Here is a 23,615-nt window from a genome sequence, read left to right on the forward strand (position 1 = left end):
GTGATTTAAAAAGTCAAGCTAGGGGAGCCTGGGTGGCTCAATGAGATAAGCCTCTACCTTCGGTTCAGGTCACGATCTCAGGGTCCTGGGATCGAGCCCCATATTGGGCTCTCTGCTAAGTGGGGAGCCTGCTTCCTACTCTCTCTGCCTGTTTATGATTTCTGTCTGTCAAATAAATAAATAAAATATTTTTTTTAAGTCAAGCTAATACACACTGAGTGCTGTAGTAGTCTTAATGTAGTATTATCAGTCTCTGAAAACAAGTCATCTTTTAAAATCTGAACAAATGCAAATAAGATAATGAAATAAAAATATAACCTTGTTTAATTCTCACTGAAAATTGTATAATACTACCATAAGAAATTTTCTTTTTTAAGGGTTAAGCCACTTTCAAGATTAAGGCTAACCTCTGTCTCCTTTTACTATGTTTCTTTCAGTAAGTTTAGTCTTATTACTATTATTATCATTATCATTATATAGCACACTGTCATCAAAGAAGAACTTTAGATTTTCTTTGGGAAGAAAGATGCTCTGTATAAAGAACATTACTTGCACCTGGAATGCTTTTCTACCTTTAGATTTAACGACTATACTGATTCTACTGATCAACAGTATTTTATCCCTCATATTGATTATAGTATTTCTACTGTAATTCTTTCTTGTTTTCCTCAATGGCATTATAGTAAAGATGTAAAGAACACAGTGAAAAAAGAAAGAAAGAAAAAAAAAAGAACACAGTGAAATTATAGGAAGGCAAAATCAGTTAACAAATAACAGTAATTTGAAAAAAATCAAACATTCCAATTCTCTAACTTCACTGTTTTGAGGATCTAGTTGTACCATATGATAATAATAGCTGGCTTTCCTTTCTAGGCTTTAGAAAAGCACTCTACATCTAAAGAAACAGTAGAGGTACCAGAACAACAAAATCAATTTTGTTTAGGATAGGTCTCTATAAAAATTTCTGGAAGTTTATGTATCCTCTACATCTTTATATGAAGAAGTATCTCTTCTATATATTAGAACACTAAGAATACAGAGTAAAAAGAAGTTGCCTTTGTCCATACAGCTGCTATTTTGGCTAAGGAGAGTATGGCTCTGATTTTCAGAAAAAAACAAGAGATAAAGGGTACATCCCTTGAACTGAAGCCATATTAGGACAAAAGGCCTCAACTAATGAAGTACCTTGGTAACACAGGAAAGAACCCTGAGAGCAAAAGCCTTGCTTAAAAGTACATCAGTATAATCCAGCAGTCCCAAAGACCAGAACTGTCATCATAAACAGAGGTCTATCATATCTAAATGGAACAGGTCTATGGTAGACCTGGCTCAATGACTCCTAGAAATAAAACTGTACTACTTAACAGGACATCCCTGAGGTCTCTAGATGTTATCTCTTAACATTCACTTTATTCTTAATAAAGATCCCTGAGTCTCCATCCAAATTATTTTTTAAGACAAGTTGTCAACATTTAATATCATTACTATGAGTCAAATACCTAGTTTACTCCCATGAGTACACTTTTTGAAACAGAAAAGTCCTTTTTTCAAATGATCTTTAAAAAGAGTGTGTGTGTGTGTGTGTGTGTGTGTGTGTGTGTGTGTGTAAATCTACTTTTTTAAAGGATAAAATGAATGGGTTGGTAGAAGGGGAAAGGGCACAGTCAACCCACAGGCACCACACTGGGCAGCACCTGAGGCAATCACCCCAGAAATTCTAGGGCTATACAGTTTGAAAGATCTAGTCCCAGGCTTAACTGTTGTCCTTGAGGTCAATTACCCTAAATAAGCAAAACACATAGATCAGAATCCCCAATGAAGATAAAAGTTAAACTAAAACCTGAGCTAAAATGAGTAACTTTTACCCCGTGTAAGAAGACAAACAGGTCACTAGTTTAAGTCTTTCCCATACTAGGAGAGCCAAGGGGAAGAGTCCGCCATAATGGCATCATCGCAGAACACAAGACTACATGTATTTTACATTATGTGAGAATAAGATTTATCTATCGGAGAGGGGGAAAAAATGTTTCTGTAAACACCTCTGACTTTATGCAACTATGTTATGTTAACTAAACAAATGGCAAGCAAAACTACTGAATACAGGCATACCTCTTGTTTTTGAAGATTTTATTTTTAAGCAATCTCTACACTCAACATGGGGCCTGAACTTAAAACCCCAAGATCAAGAGTCGCATACTCTAACTGACTAAGCCGGTCAGGAGCCTCCAAGCATACCTCATTTGATTGTGCTTCATTTTATCTTGTTTTGCAGATAGTGTGGTTTTTTTACAAACTGAAGGTCTGTAGCAGCCCTGCATATAGTCTACTGGCACTATTTTTCCAACAGCTTTTGTTCACGTCATATCTCAGTGTCACATTTTGGCAATTCTCACAATAGTTCTAACTTATTCATTATTATTGTATTTATTATGGTGATCTGTGATCAGGGATTACAACGGCTAAAAGATCAGATGATGCATTTAGCATTTTTTAACAAAGTATTTTTAAATTAAGGTATATACTTTTTTTTTACATATAATCCTATTGCATATTGAATGGACTACAGTATAGTATAAACATTAACTTTCAGATGTGCTGGGAAACCAAAAGATTCATTTGACTTGCTTTATTGCAATGTTTGCTTTACTGCAGTGGTCTGAAACCAAACCTGCAGTACTCCAAGACATGCCTCTATAAAACACTAAAACAATGATAGGATTTAAGAGTTATCCAGATATTTAACATAAATCAAACATACAAAATCATAAGGATCACCTGTATTATTTATTTCACAGATCAGATAAGGTTGATATGACCTAGATCATACAAATAAAATCAGAGTTTGAATCTGAACCAAAATCTCAAATATTAATTCAGAAAGATCTATGGACCCCATGTTCACTTAAGTATTTACAGTAGCCAAGATATAGAAACAAACCTAAGTGTTCACTGATGGATGAAGATAAAGATGATGTGCTATATCTATGCAATGGAATATTACTTGGCCATAAAAAGGAAATCTTGCCATCTGCAACAACATGGATGGAACTTGATGGTACTTTGCTAAGTGAAATAAGTCAAAAACAGAAACACAAATAACATATGATTTCACTTACATATGGAATCTAAAAAATAAAACAAAACAAACAAAGCAAAAACAAACTCATAGATACAGAGAACAGACTAGACTGGTGGTTATCAGAGCAGAGGGGGTTGGGAGGTACACAAAATGGGTAAAAGGGATCAAGTGTATGGCAATGGAGGATAACTAGACTTAGGGTGGTAATTACTTCTAGTATATACAAATACAAAATCATAATGTTGGAGACCTAAAACTTATATAATGCTATATACACCAATCTTACCTCAAAATCAACAAATAAATAACAAATCAAAAAACAGGGGAGGTGGGGTGCCTGGGTGGCTCAATGGGTTAAAGCCTCTGCCTTCGGCTCAGGTCATGATCCCAGGGTCCTGGGATCCAGTCCTGCATGGGCTCTCTGCTCAGCAGGGAGCCTGCTTCCCTTCCTCTCTCTCTGCCTACTTGTGATCTCTGTCAAATAAATAAATAAAATCTGAAAGAAAAAAAAAAGAGGAGGAGAGCAGAAGATAAGATAGAATATCTAGCATAGAGAAGGGATTCCAAAACTTCTGCTGAATTAGTGAAGACTTGTCTGAGCAGCTAGCAGGTTATTCTTCATGTGGAAAACACTCTGAAACATCTCTATCATCGTATCCCTTCAAACTACAATATTCCCTATTGCTGTTTCGGGGGAAGCAGGAAGGAAATTTGCCCCTCTGCATTCAATTTCAATATTTCAGAGCGCTCTCTCTCTCTCTCTCTCTCTCTCTTTTTAAGATTTATTTATTTATTTTAGAGAGAGGGAGAGCATGCCCACAAGTAGGAGGAGCAGAGGGAAAGGGAGACAGAATCCCAAACAGACTCCTTGCTTAGTACAGAGCTTGATGCAAGGCTCAATCTCACAACCCCAAGATCACAACCTGGGCCAAAACCAGGAGATGGAGGCTTCACCAACTGTCCAACCCAGGCCCACCTCAAATCTCTCTTTCTTAAAGATAAAACCTATCATTATCTCTTCCCCGTGCTCCTCAATTATTCTACTCCTATCCACATTTTCCAGTGCCCCTTTTAACTATCCAGACCCAAACAGGCCTAAGGATCCAGACACCTCTTCCAAGCTCTACTCCCAGGCTCCACCCCATCCAACCGTGGCTATTCAAGCAGCTCACGTTTCCTTCCCTATGGATGAGTACTATACTCAGTTCTTATCCTAAATCTCCCTCCCACTTAAGATAAAGTTTCAGATGAAAGGGATGTACTGCTGCTCTGCTATTGCCAAACATTTGATAGTTTTCTGATTTGCCTCCCTGATTATCCCAACTTCCAAAAGAAAAAGAACAAAATGGTAAGAACTTCTACTTTACAATTTATACTAATAAACTATGATTAACTGATTAATGATCAAGTGACAAGAACTTAGGAAGAAGATACCACCAGTAGAGTGCCTCAGTGGCTTAGTCACTTGAGCCTCTGACTCTTCATTTCAGCTCAGGTCATGATCTCAGGGTTTGGGGGCTGGGCTCTGTGCTCAGCAGGGAGTCTGCCTGAGAGTCTCTCTATCTCCTTCTCCCCCTCCCTGCTGAACTCCTGCTCTAATAAATAAACAAATCTTAAAACTAAATAAATAAATAAATACAAGATACCACCTTAATCTTCTCACTTTATAGTTAGTAGGGGAAAAAAAGCATATGATAGCAAAGGTTTCAATATAGCAGATTCTTAAATGTTCACGGGAAGCACAAGTAACATTTCCTATTTGGGGACTTGAAACACAAAGAAGTGAAGCTGAATGACCATGTCTCAAAAATATCATCCAATATTACACTGGACAAAGTGACCTCTAAAGTCTCTCAAGATTTAGAATGTGAAAGGCTCACTCAGTTTGACAACTGGGAGTAAGCTATTTGTAAAACTGAAATGTAAGAAGATTTTGGGTGTCACGTACATGGTCTGAACAGTTTTACTATGAACCAAAAACAAAAATCAATGAATACTGTTTATAACACAACTATTTGTACCCTACTACCATTTCTAAGATTCTTGATATGCTATGTGTTCATACATGATCTGTTCATTCAGCATTGTTCTCCCAGAAATGAGTTTGTGAACCTAATACAAAGTGATTATAATTTAAGATTTCAAAGATGCATAAAAATTATTAATTAAAATTAACTGATGTGTTTCTGCTTCACACATTTAAGTCAAAATTAGCCATGCTATACTCAAAAGACAACTGGAGTCCTTATAATCGATCACCACAGAATTAGTACAGATGGTTGTCAAAGATATTGGCCAATATGCTCTTAAAACCAAAATGCCTAAAAATACATTGGCTATTTTCATGAATCATTAGAAATTCACACACACAAAAAAAGCTATTTTGCTACCATAGCTATTTATATGTGACCATGATGTATCCAAATCTGGACTACCCTGTGCATTTAGATCCAGCAAAATCATCAAAACTAGAGAAATTCAAAAAAGGGTAAATAATATAGATTAGGAATATTGCTAATGTTCAACATAACAAAAGCAAGAAGCACCAACTGACCATTCCCCTCCTTGAAATATTGTTTCCCTTGGCTTCTGGAATACCACACTTTCAGGTTTTCTACTTTTCTTACCACTCATCAGGCTTTGCTTCCCCCCCCAGTCACCACCTAAATTTAAATTGTTGGCATTTAGTTCTCTCCTAGGCCCTCCTCATGAATTCCACAAAACATGTCCAAAACTGAACTTACCATTTCTCCTCAAATTTAAACCTGTTCCAATATTCCTTATCTAAGTGAACCCAGTAGCCACTCAGTTGCTCAAACCAGAAAGCAGTCCTGGTTTATATAACTCCTTTTATACCTATGTATCAACCAAGCTCAATAAACTCTACCTTTAAAATGTCTTAAATTTATCCACTCTCCTTCATCACCTCTAACACCAGCTTAATGCAGGCTACCACCTCCCATGAGGACTACTAGTGCAATGGCCTCCTCAACAGCCTCAATGCACTTAGTTTAACTTCCTTCCAAATTACTCTTCAATTGCAGCCAGACTGAACTTTTTAAACTTTACACAGTTACTTATCATTAAAAACCTTCCAAGACTAAATAAAAGATTATTACCATGACTTACATAAACACTCAGAGATGTGGCTCTTATTTACAACTACAGTCTTATTTGGAACCATTCTCCCTCATATTTTACACCCCCTCATATAACAAAATTCCTTCAATTCCATAAACATGCCACTTCTCATCTCAGTATCCCTGCACATGCTGTTTCCTCTGTCAAGAACACATTTCATTCCCTTCTTTGGCTAACCAACTCCTCTTCTGTCATCTTTCCAGGATCAGTTTAAATGCCATCTCCTAAGAGTAGCCTTCCCTGACCTTCAAATAAGACGGTATCCCCCAATGCTCCTATAGCAATCTTCTTAACATTCCTTTCTTTTTTTTTTTTTTTTAAGATTTTATTTATTTTGACAGAGAGAGAGAGAGAAATCACAAGTAGGGAGAGAGGCAGGCAGAGAGAGAGAGAGAGGAGGAAGCAGGCTCTCCTCGGAGCAGAGAGCCTGACGTGGGGCTCGATCCCAGGATCCTGGGATCATGACCTGAGCCGAAGGCAGAGGCTTTAACCCACTGAGCCACCCAGGCGCCCCTTAACATTCCTTTCTTAATATTTATCACAGCTGTTATTCCTAATCCAACACCTGCCTTTCTCACGAGTCCATAAACTCCTCACCAGTAAGGACCTGTCTGTTCAGTTACTCTATTACTAGTGACTACTAAAGTACCTGGAATACATTAGGTGCTTAAAACATGAAAGTGGACTTAGCATATTAAAGCTGGAGTAACATCTCTTGTAGCTCAAATAAACTTAAAAAGAAATGCACAGGGGCACCTGGGTGGATCAGTGGGTTAAGCCTCTGTCTTTGGCTCAGGTCATGATCTCAGGGTCCTGGGATCAAGACCCGTGTCCGGCTCTCTGCCCAGCTGGGACCCTGCTTCCTCCTCTCTCTCTGCCTGCCTCTCTGCCTACTTGTGATCTCTGTCTCTCTAATAAATAAATAAAATCTTAAAAAAAAAAAAAAAAAGAAAGAAAGAAATGCACAATGCATTTGTTCAATCCAGAGATCAAAATTCCATTCAAATCAATCCATGGTTTGCGGTTTAAAAAAAAAAAATACTGCTATATTACACAACTATATGTCCCATACCAACATAAGACTCTATCTAGATGTTATACTTTTGGTTTACATTTGATTTGATTCAGCCTTATTCTCCCTGCACAGACTGTTTTAGAACTAGTTCAAAGTGGTTAAAATATTTCAGAGACTCATACACAAATGAACAGTTTGATTTTATCCCTATGTACAAGTATTAAAAAGAGGCGCCTGGGTGGCTCAGTGGGTTAAAGCCTCTGCCTTCAGCTAAGGTCATGATCCCAGAGTCCTGGGATCGAGCCCCGTATGGGGCTCTCACTCTCTGCTCAGCAGGGAGTCTGCTTCCTCTTCTCTATCTGCCTGCCTCTCTACCTACTTGTGATCTCTGTCAAATAAATAAATAAATAAATAATCTTTTTAAATATTTGTCAATCCTCCCCTCAAAAAATTGTTAACCCAAAGAACCAAAGACTTCTAAGAAGTTAGAAAAGAGGTTATGATACAACCAACTGAGGAATCTCAGTATTCAGATGCTTTTCAAAAAGAAACCATATATGTCATTACCAAAAAATTTTTGAACAGTTACCAGTTTTAAAGTAGCATACAACTATATGAGACTTCACTAATGCTTAATAAAACAACCTAACAAGTATAAAACTAAGAAACTTAACATATCCATGCAATAGTTATATAAAGGATTTTCAAGTATAACAAAATAGAATAAACATTTAAATAACTTTTAATTATAGAAAATCCTTGCTTCACTTTTAAGAAACAGCACAACTTACGTGGGGCTTAATCAATTAAAGAATAGAAAAAAAAAAACAAGGATGGCTATGAACCCAAAGTAAATCAAATCTAAGCTGGAGAACTTACCTCATAAAAGACCCAGCTGCACGTGCAATATTTTAGTATGAAATATAATTTACAATTGAGGAAAGTGATTGATGGGTTTTTCTACTACTAAAATATATGCAATTTCTGACACTAATTGTCTAAATCATCAACTCTAGAAACTCTGACATCAAAAGCCTGTTTTTTATGAACACGTTTTTGGCATTTTTAAATTTTATTTTATTTTATTTTATTTTATTTTAAGTAGGCTGCATGCCCAACTTGGAGCTTGAACTTACAACCCTGAGATTAACAGCCACCTGGCATGCCAGAAAAGTACTTTTATACTCTTACTTCCATTCTTTTTTCAAAATGGGCAGAAGGAAGCTCAGCTTTTTAGGGTTTTTTTTGTTTTTTTTGTTTTTTGTTTTTGTTTACACTCATTCCATCTCTTCCACATAAAGCCTAGTTTAGTGCTTAAAAACATGTAAAATAAAAACGGTGTTTCAGATTGAAATCCTATTGAAGAAGTAAAACTCAGAGCAATCATCAGTTCTAAACTTAGCTTTTTTTTTTTTTAAAGATTTTATTTATTTGACAGAGAGATAGCAAGAAGGGGAATATAAGCAGGGGGAGTAAGAGAGGGAGAAGCAGGCTTCCCAGCAAGCAGGGAGACTGATCCAGGGCTCCATCCCAGGACCCTGGGATCATGACAGGAGCCAAAGACAGACATTTAACGACTGAGCCACCCAGGTGCCCCTAAACAACTTTAAACTTTATTTCAAGAGAAGTGGCTTTTCATGGAATTCTTAAGAATGGACTTAGGGCTTAAAGAATCTTAACATTTCTGCATTTAACATTAATATCTGTAAACCTGAAATGTGATATACCCTTTCTTATTTAGGACACTTGGAAGCCAGGTGGAAGGAAATTTGCTCATATACTTAAGCATAAAACAAAGAGCGCAAAGAATGACTTTAATACACACACACACACAGAGAGAGACACTGTGCTAGTAATGAGAAATCCAAGTCATAAATGTCTAAGCAGAACCCTTTTCAAGTTTTTTCCTCTTTTCTCATATAGTAAATAAAACTATCAGTATTTATTGTGTTCTGTAATTTATTAAAATATAGTGATCAGATTTTAGGGGATTAAGCCTTACTATATAATCAGGAAACATAAACTCTACTTGACTATTTTTTAAAAGATGAAAAACAGGGGCGCCTGGGTGGCTCAGTGGGTTAAGCCTCTGCCTTCGGCTCAGGTCATGATCTCAGGATCCTGGGATCGAGTCCTGCATCCGGCTCTCTGCTTGGCAGGGAGCCTGCTTCCTCCTCTCTCTCTGCCTGCCTCTCTGCCTACTTGTGATCTCTGCCTGTCAAATAAATAAAGAAAGAAAATATTTGGGGGAAAAAAGGATGAAAAACAGATAACAAGTCTAGTCACAATGCACAAGGACAGCCCACATTTTAGAGCTTACTATTGCCCAAAGTCATTCCAAAACTATATACACAATAAAGCTTGGTCTTCCAATGGACACACTGCTGCTGTTTTACCATAGTCACTTCTCTTCTCATTTGTATTACAAATTGTTACTAAATGAATAACCCATAATTTGTGTACCAATACAAATCCTATTTATGAGGGATTGTAGAGTACCAAAACTAACATTTTGTATATGGTGGAGTAGGAGAGACTTAGCAGGAAATCTGTAACTACACCAACCAGGTCATTCTGTAGACCTTTGCAAGGAAACAAAAATAAAACTATCAGATCATCATCACATTTTTTTTTTTTAAAGATTTTATTTATTTATTTGACAGAGAGAAATCACAAGTAGATGGAGAGGCAGGCAGAGAGAGAGAGAGAGGGAAGCAGGCTCTCCGCTGAGCAGAGAGCCCGATGCGGGACTCGATCCCAGGACCCTGAGATCATGACCCGAGCCGAAGGCAGGGGCTTAACCCACTGAGCCACCCAGGCGCCCCTCATCATCACATTTTTAACTAACATATGTTACAACATAATTACAATGACCACATTTTGGTTACGACATAATTACAATGACCACATTCTACGGCACAAGGTTGTTTTTTCATTGTTGTTGTTTTGTTTTTAAGATTTTATTTATTTATTTGAAAGAGAGAGAGAGAACACAAGCAGAGGGAAAGGCAGGCAGAGAGAGAGGGAGAAGCAGACTCCCCCTGAAGCAGCATGAGATCTCCTGGCTCCAGGTCCTTTGTTGAGAGAAGTAAGAAGTAAGTTCTCCCTCATCTGAATATCTATAGTCTTTTTACCTATAAAGCACCACATCACATTTTCCTCTTATAAAACAGCTAACCCATATCTTGCTGCCCCTATTAGGTCTATGTTTGATTTATGTTTCTACTACCCACAGCCTAAACTAGGTAACCTTTAACTAGCAGTCAATAAATAAGTTTTTGGATTAATAAACAACAGCATGCACTCACATGCTCACACCCACTCACACACATAAACACACAAAGGAAAGGGGCGGGGGAGTCTGGGAATTTAGTTTTGCCACAAGCTCAATATGAATTATGTGAAAGATAAAAACACAAAAATCTAATGATATAATAGAAATGTGGTATACAAACCAAAGGCAGCCAGAATCTAAACTTTTCCTTTTAGTAGTTACACTGTATTTGGAATATAGTATTAAATTTATTTTGAGGTGGTCACTAAAAACTTATGAAGGCTTAATGATTGCTTATTATTTCATGGCACTAATAAAGAATGGATAATTTAAAAATATCTGAAGGTAAGGGTCATAAAAACTTACATGAATTATTACCACTAAAATTTTTATCTGGAAAAACAGACCTTAAAATGAAACTTTTTACCTTCTTTGAATCAAAGTAAGAGATTTTATAACTTAAAAGTGCTTTTTTCCACAATGATCATTTTTTTAATATGGAAAATAAATTAATCTAAGTAACACATTTATTTCCCAGCTTTCACTCCATTTATCATCAAAGCTCTTCTATGGACTTCTACAAGATGACTCTTCCTTAAATGCTTCCTTTTTCATGAAAGGAAATACTTTGTTTCATAGCATTTATTATCTGATTTTTCATCCATTAAATGTCTTTTTTTTTTAAGATTTTATTTATTTATTTCACAGACAGAGATCACAAGTAGGCAGAGAATCAGGCAGAGAGGAGAGAGAGAGGAGGAAGCTCCCTGCCAAGCAGAGAGCCTGCCGATGCAGGGTTGGATCCCAGGACCCTGGGATCATGACCCGAGCTGAAGGCAGAGGCTTTAAATCACAGAGCCACCCAGGCACCCCACTAATATATTTCTTAAGCATCTGTACATCTGTATACTTAAGCATAAGTACAAATAATAAACACTACTAAATAGTAGCCAAGATGTCTTCCTGTGAGGAACAAAAACACAGATATAGAAAAATAAATATGAAATACATGAAAAGGTAGATAGAATGAATCAAATTGCCAATGGTACATTTCACCTATTTAAAGGTTCCAAGGAAGGCATAAGTAAACCTTTAAAGAAGCAGAACTTGAACTGTACATTAAAAAATGATCAAGATTTAAGATAAATGACACAGAAAACAAACCATTCATGGTATACTCAGCAAGTAGATCACTCTAGGTGAAAAAGACAGTTAATGTTGGGAAACAGAATAAAGTTTAGAAAAATGGACTACAACTAATTTAGAGAGAATCTTGAAAGCCAAGTTAAGAAATCTGGCTTACAATCATTAATTGAAGACTTTAGAGCAATAAGCTGACATGGAAAAGGAAGCATTTAAGGAAGAGTCATCTTGTAGAAGTCCACAGAATAGCTTTAATGATAAATGGAGTGGAAGCTGGGAAACCTATTAGGAGCTAAACAATAAATCAGGGTTACACCAGTAGGAAAAACACAAAAGGAATAGATTTACTTATTACAGCAAGCAAGAGAGAGAGTCTAACAAAGAGTACTCCAAGATTTTGTATCTGAGTACCCCTAACACACAGAAAGAAAAAAAATATGGGGTTTAAGTGAGCTAGATCTGGCTCAAATCTATGCTGTGTAACTCTAAAGAAATCATTAAACTTCTCCGAGCCTTAGTTTTCTCAGATATAAAAAGATATTTACCTTGATTGGGTTTTGAGAAGTTACATAAGAAAACGCACATAAAGCATCTATGCACCTGGGACACTCCAGGCACTAAATGTGATTTTTACCATTCTCCCTTGGCTCCCTGTTCTTTATCCCTTAACAAATCTGAAAATCCCTTAACATAGGTAATCTGTTTACAAACTCATTTTAGAAATGATAAAATGGAGTTATGGGTGCCTGGGTGGCTCAGTCACTTAAGCATCTGACTCTTGATTTTGGATCAGGTCATGACTTCAGGGTCCTAAAATCAAGCCCCATGTTGGGCTCCACACTGGGCATGGAGCCTGGTAGGATTCAGTCTCTCTCTCTCCCTCTGCCCCACCCCACTCCTGTGCTCACTCTCGCTCTCTCAAAATAAATAAATAAAATAAATAATTTTTTTTAAAAACTGAGTTGAGAAATTAAATGACTAAATGACATAAAACCAGCTACCTTCACTGTTGGCCCCCTAAGGCAGATATATCAACCCATAAGACATATAAAAAGTAGTTGGAAATTATGAAAAAGAATCTTCTTTAGCAACACCTAGGTGGTGCCATCAGTTGAGCATCCAGCTCAGGTCATAATCTCAGAGTCATGACATTAAGCGCTTTGCCCCACCCTGTCCTCAGCACAGAGTCTGCTTAAGATTCTAACTCCCTCTCCCTCTGTTCCTCCTGCCTGTGTTCTCTCAATCTCTCTCTCTCTAAAATAAATAAATCTTTTTTTAAAAATCCTCCAATAATATAAGACTGGATTTATAAATTTAAAAACATTTTAAGTTTGACTATTTCCTTAATATAAAAAGGATAATCCATTTTTATAGAAATCTTATTATTTGCATATTGCCAAATTCTAGTATAGGCTGAATTTCCAAATATGGACCTTTCCATTAAAGAAGGAAAATTTATGGTACAAAATTTCTTCTTTTAAGTTAAATATAGGAAAACTTCAGACACAGCAATAAATTTACTCACCTTCCATGGGCATGGAAATTTAGACGTAAAAACTGGTCCTCGTGTGAAACTGCTCTTTTGGCACGCTGGTGTTTTTGGTGTAGTGAATCCACATCATATGATAATCCTTCATAATGTCTAATGTATTTATTTAAAGGATTTCCATACTGACCTATAAAAAATAAACAGTTCAAATTAGTATCATTCTGATGATCCATTCTAGTTCTAATATGATTCCACAATTATTCAAATATCTACTAATACGTATGAAACACGGTCTCACTAATGTTAGTATTTTCACATACATTTTTTTAAAAAACTTATTGGCGCCTGGGTGGCTCAGTGGGTTAAGCCGCTGCCTTTGGCTCAGGTCATGATCCCAGTGTCCTGGGAACAAGCCCCCCATTAGGCTTTCTGCTCAGCAGGGAACCTGCTTCCCTTCCTCTCTCTGCCTGCCTCTCTGCCTACTTGTGATCTCTGTCAAATAAATAAATAAAATCTTAGAAAAAAAAAAACTTATTGTAATAGGAATTTCAACCACACACAAAAGTGTGAATATTAGCCATAGGTTTGTCTTTGATGTCTTTTATCAGGTTATGTTTTCTATTAATACTTCGTTGATAAAAACTATCAGGAACAGATATTGACTTGTGTCACCTGGTTTTTCTGCACCTAGTAAGTTGATTATATGGATTTTTTTCTTTTTAGTTTATTAATTATAGTGAATTAAATTGACTGACTTTCTAATATTAAACCAACTCCACATTACTGAAATAAACCCTATTTGGTCATGGTGTATTATCTTTTACAGTCACGAGACACACTGGTCTATAGCTTTCTTTTTCTGCACTATCTTTGCCAAGGTTTGATATTAGAGTAAAAGAGGAGATGGAAAAGTATTCCTCTTTTTCAATTTTCTGTACACTTTTATATAGAATTGGTATTAGTTCCTCCTTAAATGTTTCATAGAGTTCACCAGCAAATCTATCTTGCCCTAAAGTTCTCTTTGTGAAAAATTAATTAACTACAATTTCAATTTCATATATAGATAAAGAGCTATTCAGGTTATCTACTACCGTTTTTTTTAAAAAGATTTATTTATTTATTTATTTGACAGACAGAGATCACAAGTAGGCTGAGAGGCAGGCAGAGAGAGGGGGGAAGGAGGCTACCAGCTGAGCAAAGAGCCTGATGTGGGGCTTGATCCCAGGACCCTGGGATCATGACCTGAGCCAAAGGCAGAGGCTTAAACCACTGAGCCACCCAGGCACCCCTAGGTTATCTAAAGTGAGCAGTAAGAATTTGTCCATTTTTCCTAAATTGTTAAAAGTTACAGAAATAAATCTGTTCATAATATGCCCTTATTATGCTTTTCATATCTTTTGAATCTGGGGTGATGTTACCTCTCTCATTCCTGATACTGGTAATCTATATCTTTTCTTTTTCGTTCCTGATTAGGATGGCTAGAGATTGATTTTTACTGATCTTCTAAAAAATTTAAAAAAAAAAAACTTTTCCTTTGATTTTCCCTCATTATTTTTGTTATCTATGTGTTGGTTTTCACTTTGTTCTTCATTTTTTTCTGCTTACTTTGAGTCTAACTGCTCTTTCTTGTTTGTTTCCAAAGGTAGTATCACTGATTTAAGACTTATCTTCTCAAAAAAAAAAAAAAAAAACTTAACTTCTTCTCTAATTCAGATGTTTACTGCTATAAATGTCCCCATTATACAGCATTAGCAGCATCCCATAGATTTTGTTGTTACCACTTTCCTTCTATTCAACATACTTTCGAATTTCCTTTTTGACCCTTGCATGTCCTTTTAGAAGTCTGTTATTTACTTTCCAAATACTGAATATTTTTCAAATACCTTTCTGTTACTGACTTCTAATTTAATCCCACTATAGCCAGAAAACTTGCTTTGTGGTATATATCAATCCTTTTAAAATCAGACACTTATTTTATAATCCAGAATATGATCTATCTTTGCAAATATTTCATGAGCACTTGAAAATAATGTGTATTCTGCTGTTAACAGTAAGTGCTCCAAAAATGTCAATCTCTGTTCTTATTGAGTCAGAGTATTCTATAAATGTCAACCAGGTCAAGTTGATTGCTGAGGTTATTCAAGTCTTCTATATCCTTAATGATTTCGATCTACCTCTTCTATTATCAAGAAAGGGGTATTGAAATTTGTTTATGATTGATTTTTTTTTCTATTTCTCCTTGTAGTTCTTTGCTTCATTGATGTTTGAAGCTGTTATTATATGCATAGATGTTAATGATTATCATGCCTTTCAGATTAATTCATCCTTTATCATTATCAGATGATCTTTATTCTTTTAATATTCTACATCCTAAAATCTACTTTGGTATTAATATGGCCATTACCCTCTTTTTGGGGGACTAGCATAGTGTATCTTTTCCCATCCTTTTACTTTTAACCCATTTGTTTTGGGTTTTTGTTTTGTTTTGTTTTGTTTTTAGATTTTTATTTTATTATTTATTTAAGAGAGAAAGAGAGCATGAGCATGAGGGGAGAGGCAGAGGGAGAAGCAGACTCCTCACTGAGTGGAGAGCCCAACACTAAGTGGGGAGTCCAGCATGGAGCAGGGAACCTGATGTGGGACTTGATTCCAGGAACCTAGGATTAGGACCTAAGCCAAAGGCAGCTGCTTTACCAACTGAGCCACCCAGGCGCCCCTGGGCTAATTATTTTTATGATTCCATTACTAACTCTTCATTGGATTATCAGCAAAATCCTGGGTGGTTATTTCAGTAGTTGCTTTAAGGCTTTTGGTATATATCATTAACTTATCCCAGTCTACCATTAACAGTTCAGGTACAAGAACCTGACATTACTATACTTCCACTTTCCTCCTGCTGGCCTTTAGAGGTTATTGCCATTGTATATTTTACTTTTTATAAATCTCACAATATACTGTTATTGTTTTGGTTGAAACAGACAATTATCTTTTAATTAGATTAAATAACAAAGAAAAAATCTCTAACAGTTCCAGGGTTCTTTATTTCTTTACGTGAATCTATATTTCCATCTGGTATCATTTTCCTTCTGATTTCCTCTAACACTTCTTCTGCTGGTAAAAAAACTCTTCCAGTTTTTATATGTCTGAAAGTCTTTATTTTGTCTTCATTTTTGAAAGATATTTTCACTGGGCATTCCAGGCTGTCAGGTTTGTATTTTTTCTTTAAATACTTTAAAAATGCTGTTCTACCATCTTTTCACTTGTATTCCTTCTGAGAAGAAATCTGTCATCCTTATCTTTCCTCCTCTGAATATAATGTATCTTTTCCTCCCTAGTTTGCTTTTAAGATTTTCTTCCTTATCACTGGCTCTGAGCAATTTGATTACGATGTGTTTCTTCATATTTCTTGAGCTTTATTTCAGTGAAATTCTTGGATCTACGGGTAGACAGTTTTTCAAACTTACTTCTTCAATTTTTTTTTTTTAACTCTTTCCACCCTTCCCCAGAAGGACTCAAATTACAAGTGTATCAGGTCGCTTAAACTTTTCCCACAGTCAACTGGTGGCTTTCCTCATTCATTAAAAATTCTTTCTTCTCTTCATTTTGAATTGTTTCTACCGCTATATCTTCTAGTTCACTAATAATCTGCAATATCTAATCTGTTGTTAATGCCATCCACTGCATTTTCCACTGAAAACAGTATAATTTTCATCTCTAGAAGTTAAAATTTGTTTTCTATTTTCTATGTTTATACTTAACTTTTTAAATACATGAAATAAAGCTATAATACTCTTCTAATGTTCTTGTCTGTTAATTCTAATATCTGTGTCACTTCCAGGTTGACTCCAATTAATTGTTTATTCCTCTCATTAGAGACTGCTGTTCTCTTGCTTCAGTGCACGCCTTATCATCTTTCATCAAATAGATGTCAGACATTGCAAATTTCACTGTTCTAAGCTTTTTTTGTATTTTCATAAACATTCTCAAGCTTTGTTACAAGAGAAAGTATAGTTACATGGAAATAGTTCAAGCCTTTTGGGTCTTGCATTTATGATTTGTTAGGGGGGTCAGGAACAGTGTTCAGTGTAGGATTAATTATTCCCCCACTATTTTTATTTTAAGATTTCATTTATTTATTTGACAGAGAGAGACTGGGAGAGAGGGAATACAAGCAGGGGGAGTGAGAGAGGGAGAAGCAGACTTCCTGCAGAGCAGAGAGCCTGATGGCCTGATGCAGGGCTTGATCCCAGTAGACCAGGACCAAAACCTGAGCTGAAGGCAGATGCTTAATGACTGAGTCCCCAGGCGCCCCATTCCCCACTATTGAAGCAAGACCTATTTGAGTGGTCTACCCCATTGCTCCACAAATTCTGAGTTTTTTTCAGTCTAGCCAGTGAGAAGAGGCACATTTCCTGCTCTATGTGAACACAGGGCACTCTTTCTTTCCCTGGCCTCAGGTAGTTTCTTCATATGTATGCATCATTGATCAATACTCTGCCAAACACTAGGGGAACCCTTTGCAGATCTCAGGAATTCTCTCTCTATGCAGTGCTTTTCACTCTGATGTTCTGTGAACTCTAGTTGCTTTGGTCACCCTCTCACCCAACCCTCAGTTTCATCTTCTTAACTCAGAATTAATTGGCCTCCATCTAGGTTCCCTCCCATATCACTGCAGATGGAAATTTTCTGAAGATAGAAAGCTGAAGCAATCATAGGTCTTGGCTCATTCGTTTCCCGTCTCTCAGGGATCATCATCCTTTACCATCTGGTGACTAGTGTCTTTCAAAGCTGTGGTTTCTCTGGTTTTTGTTTGTTTTTTCCCTGAGTTTCCTTAGTTTGTTTCAGGCAGAGGGATAAATCTGTTCCTGGTTTCTCCATCTTCACCATGAGCAGAAGTCAAAAGGAGTGATTCCTTAAGGTATCAGAATTTCTTCCTAAAGAAAACTGCCTTCTTTTATAAAACAGAACACCAAAATTAAAAAAAAAAAAAAACTATAATGGTTTATCTAATGTATTCCATAAAGCCTAAGTGTCCATCGCCAAATTTTCTATACATATATAAGTCAGTGGGTAGTCATTATACAGCTAAGGACACAAACTCTTACGTCAAATCATCTGGGTTTAAGTTCTGAAGACTGTGCACAAGGTAAATATATGTAACACTACTGAGCTGTACACTCAGAAATGGTTAAGGTAAAAAATGTTACGGTAAGCATTTTTTTTTACTAGAATAAAAAAATTATCTAGTTTAAATACCATTACCTTCATTTATTAGCTTGTTGCCCTCATCAAATGGAACACTCACCTTCAGTGCCCCATCCTTAAAATTGGAGAGAAGCAGAATACCTCTCTCTTAAGGCTATTTGGATTATGATTTAAGCCATGTGTGGCAATTAGCAAAGTGCCTACAATACCATAGAGCCTCAGTAAATTATTCATCATCATCATCTCCTCCATCTCTTCCTCTACTTCCTCTTCCCACACTTGCCTTTGAGACCTACATTCACAAACTGAGCCCATAAATTGAGGAATAAACACAGAACTGGGTTTCATTCTGATACTTCCTACCTATGACTAGATGACATGGGTAAATATTTAACTTTTTTAAAATCTCAGGGTTCCTATCTGTAAAACAGAGACAAAGACTACCTTAAATGTATGTAACCTGCTTAGCACAAAGGCTAGCATTAAAAGGTCATTTAATGTAAACTATTATTGAGTCACTTCACTGTCCTCTTAAATGCACTGCTCTCAAGAGAGATGACAAGAATGGAGTCCTAAACTAGAATCCAAAAATATCTTTGCAACTAACAAAGAAAATACAGTGAACCCAGGATATAAGAGATGACAAAGCCTGCTAATATGAAACTTTTAAAAATCAAGACTAAATAATGGAATCAGATATTATGCATTTTCCATATTCTTTAGAAATATTTTTAACTCTATACTTGGGTTGTAAAAAACACCCCGCACAAGAGAAAATATCAAGAAGAAATCAAGAATGAGGAAGTGGTAGTATGAGAGCTTTTGGGTAGTTTCTTTCATTTTGAAAATCAATGTGGGATTTCCATTGGATAACTGAGTTGTATTTAAGTGGACTGAGTAGCCACAGCACACACTTGGCTTTGCAAAGTTACTGCTTCCTCTCCTTTTTCAACACCAAAAAAGTCAACTTTTTAAGTCACAGTTCAGATAAAGTGTTCTGCCACTTTTAATAACTTAAAACAATTAACTACTGGTGTTCTGGTGACATGTGATAAAAGCTCAATTATTTGCATGGATGGAACACTACTGGGAGAGTTATCAGTCATCTTTTCTCTGTCCCACACACATAGAAATTTTCTAAGGGAAGATAATGTTTACTTTCACTGATAAAGGATCTGAGTAATGATTTTCTGAATCTTTAAAATTGAGATAAAACATGATTCACAGATTTTAACTGGTAAAGTTAAAAATGTTACCCAGAAACATAACAGTTTTCAAGTCCATGTCATTATCCTCTTGTCCATAAAACCTATGTTTCTATGTTAACTATACCTATATATCAGTATTTATGAGAAGATCTCAGTAATTTAAAAAAAAAAATCACTGAAGTTAAGATAATGTATTGAAACTATTTTTAATTTATATACCCCAATACTTAGTAAGACATAGGGGGATCCATGGCAAAAAGAAATCAATTAAGAAGGAAACAAAAAATATCTGGAGAGAATCCTGGACAAAGTAGAATCAATCTTAGATAATATTAAGGAAATCTTGTTAATATTCTTTAGGACAGGGGCACCTGGGTGGCTCAGGTGGTTAGGCAACTGCCTGCAGCTCAGGTCATGATCCTGAAGTCTCAGGATACAGTCCAGCACTGGGCTTCCTGTTTGGTGGGGCGTCTTCTTCTCTCCCTTTGACCCTCCCCCTCTCATGCTCTTTCTGTCTCCTTTCTCTCAAATAAAATCTTTAAAAACATATATATATTCTTCAGTTCATGAGCACTGTAGGTATACACAAGAATACTCCGAATTTTTGAAGATACATTTTAACGAATATAGGGGTAAATGCATAATTTTCATTGAAGTAATTCCAAGTAGGAGAAAAAGAGAAAGGACACAAAATGTTAAATAAGTTTCCACTTCTGGCTTTAATGGAGAAAAGGAACTGAATTTAACCTACCACCACCATAAACAATTAGAAAACTGAACATAAGAAGAAAACCAAATGAGGTGAGATTTACAACTGGCTCAACTCACTAACTACAAGCTGTTTCCAGGCCAATGTGCAGGGTGGAAGAACTCAAGCAGTCTGAGGGTCTCAATGAATGGAGGAGCCAGATACCTGCATTCATAGAGATCATGGAATTCAGAACTTGTGGGTCAAGTGCCAGGAAAAGCTAAACAGAGAGGAGCTATAAGACCTAAAAAGGAGTCCCCTTAAATGTTTGGCTGAGTACTAATCTGAACATGTGAGAGAATAAACTATCACAGGCCAGAAAAATTAACCAAACACCAAAAAAGTCAACAGAACAATCTTCAAAGGCCAATAAAGGTGATCACCAGAACAGCCCTACAAGAAATATTGAAAGGGGTCCTCTAAGCAAAGAGAGAGCCCAAAAATAACACAAGAGTCAATATACAGTAACAATCACCTTTTAGACAATACAATGGCACTAAATTCCTATCTTTCAATAGTTACCCTGAATGTAAATGGGCTAAATGTCCCAATTAAAAGTCACAGGATATCAGACTGGATAAAAAAGTAAGACTCATGAATATGTTGTCTGCAAGAGACTCATTTTAGACCCAAAAAAACCTCCAGATTGAAAATGGGGGGTGGAAAACCATTTATCATGCTAATGGACATCAAAAGAAAGATGGGGTGGCAATCCTTATATCAGACAAATTAGATTTTAAGCTAAAGACTATAATAAGTGATGAGGAAGGACACTATAATTAAAAGCAATATCCAACAAGAAGATAACATTGTAAATATTTATGCCCCTAACATGGGAGCAGCCAATTATACAAGCCAATTAATAACAAAATTAAAGAAACACATCAACAATAATACAATAGGGGATGAGTGAGCCTGGTGGTGGGAATTAAGGAGGGCGTGTACACTGGGTGTGGTACATAATCAACGAATCTTGGAACACTGAAAAATTAAAATTAAATTAACAATAATACAACAGGAGGGGATTGTAACACCCCCCTCTGGGCAATCGACAGATCATCCAAGCAAAAGATCAACAAGGAAATAAGGGCTTTGAATGACACAGTGGACCAGATGGACTTCACAGATATATTCAGAACATTCCATCCTAAAGCAAAAGAATATACATTCTTCTCTAGTGCACATGGAACCTTCTCCAGAAAGGATCACATGCTGCATCACAAATCAAGTCTCAACTAATAAAAAAAGGATTGGGATCATTCCCTGCTTATTTCTGGACCACAATGCTTTGAAACTGAAACTCAATCACAATAGGAAAGTTGGAAAGAAATCAAATATATATGGAGGCTAAAGAGTACCCTACTAAAGAATAAATGGGTCAACCAGGAAATTAAAGAAGAATTTTTAAAATTCGTGGAAACAAACAAGAATGAAAACACAATTGTTCAAAATCAGTGGGATACAGCACAGGCAGCTCTAACAGTGAAGTATACAGCACCACAAGCATTTCTCAAGAAACAAGAAAGGTCTCAAAAACACAATGTGACCCAGTATCTAAAGGAGCTGGAAAAAGAACAGCAAATAAAGCCTAAACCCAGCAGGAGAAAAGAATTAATAAAGATTAGCTCAGACAGAAATCAATGAAATAGGAACCCAAAGAACAGTGGAACCTATCACGAAGGTTAACTAGGAGCTGGGTCTCTGAAAAAATTAATAAGATTAATAAACCCCCAGCCAGACTTATCAAAAAGAGAAAGGACCCAAATAAATAAAATCAAGAATGAAAGAGGAGCAATCACAACCAACACTGAAGAAATACAAACAATTTTAAGAACACATTATGAGCAACTATATGCCAACAAATTGGACAATCTGGAAGAAATGGATGCATTCCTAGAGACACATGAACTACCAAAAGTGAACCAGGAAGAACTAGAAAACCTGAAGAGACCCATAACCAGCAAGGAAATTGAAGCAGTAATCAAAAATCTCCCAAAAAACAAGAGTCCAGGGCCAGATGGCTTCCCAGGAGAACCCTAACAAACATTTAAAGAATTAATACCTATTGTTCTGAAACTGTTCCAAAAAATAGAAATGGAAGAAAAACTCCCAAACTCTTTTTAAAAAAGTCCAGCAGTACCTTGATCCCAAAACAAGACAAAGACCCCACCAAAAAGGAGAATTACTGAACAATATCCCTGATGAACATGGATGCAAAAACTCTAAGATACTAGCCAATAGGATCCAACAGTACATTAAAAGGATTATTCACCACAACCAAGTGGGATTTACTCCTGGGCTGCAAGGATGGTTCAAAATCCACAAATGAATCAATGTGATACACATTAATAAATGACCAGAGAAGAATCATATGATCCTTTCAAAAGATGAAAAAAAACCATTTGACAAAGTATAGCATCCTTTCTTGATTAAAACTCTTCACAGTGTAGGGGTACAAAGTACATACCTCAATATCATAAAAGATATCTATGAAAAACCCAGAGTGAATATCATTCTCAATGGGGAAAAACTGAGAGCTTTTCGCCTAAGGTCAGGAACACAGCAGGAATGTCCACTATTACCACTACTGTCCAACATAGTAGTAGAAGTCCTATCCTCAGCAATGAGACAACACAAAAAAATAAAAGGCATTCGAACTGGCAAAGAAGTCAAACTCTCTTAGCAGATGATAGACTACTTTATGTGGAAAAACCACAAGACTGCATTCCAAAACTGCTAGAACTCAAACAGGATTTCAGTGACGTGGCAGGATATAAAAATCAATGCACAGAAATCAGTTGCACTTCTATACACCAACAAGACAGATGAAAAGCGAAATTAAGGAGTTGATCCCATTTACAATTGCACCTAAACCATAAGATACCTAGAAATAAATCTAATCAAAGAGGCAAAGTCAAAGGATCTGTACTCAGAAAACTATAGAACACCCATGAAAGAAACTGAGGAAGACCCAAAAAAAAAAAATTTAAAAAGGGAAAAACATTCCATGTTCATGGACTGGAAGAACAAATACTGTTAAAATGTCTATGCTACCGGGGCGCCTGGGTGGCTCAGTGGGTTAGGCCACTGCCTTCAGCTCAGGTCATGATCTCAGGGTCCTAGGATGGAGTCCCGCGTCGGGCTCTCTGCTCGGCAGGGAGCCTGCTTCTCTCTCTCTCTCTCTCTCTCTCTCTCTCTCTCTCTGCCTTCCTCTCCATCTACTTGTGATTTCTCTCTGTCAAATAAATAAATAAATAAAATCTTTAAAAAAAAAAAGTCTATGCTACCTAGGGTAATCTATACATTCAGTGCA

General features: G+C 36.4%; 1 protein-coding gene across 1 annotated transcript in view; it reads right to left on the reverse strand.

Moving 5' to 3' along the window:
- Positions 1–23,615, reverse strand: part of ADAM10 (ADAM metallopeptidase domain 10) — a 134,437-nt gene that overhangs the window by 85,422 nt on the left and 25,400 nt on the right. The window contains exon 2 of the mRNA XM_059372014.1: positions 13,178–13,328. Within this exon, the coding sequence (XP_059227997.1) occupies positions 13,178–13,328 (151 nt within the window). The remainder of the gene's footprint in view (positions 1–13,177; positions 13,329–23,615) is intronic.

This window comes from Mustela nigripes, chromosome 13 (assembly GCF_022355385.1).
Source record: "Mustela nigripes isolate SB6536 chromosome 13, MUSNIG.SB6536, whole genome shotgun sequence".
Classification (NCBI taxonomy): Eukaryota; Metazoa; Chordata; class Mammalia; order Carnivora; family Mustelidae; genus Mustela; species Mustela nigripes.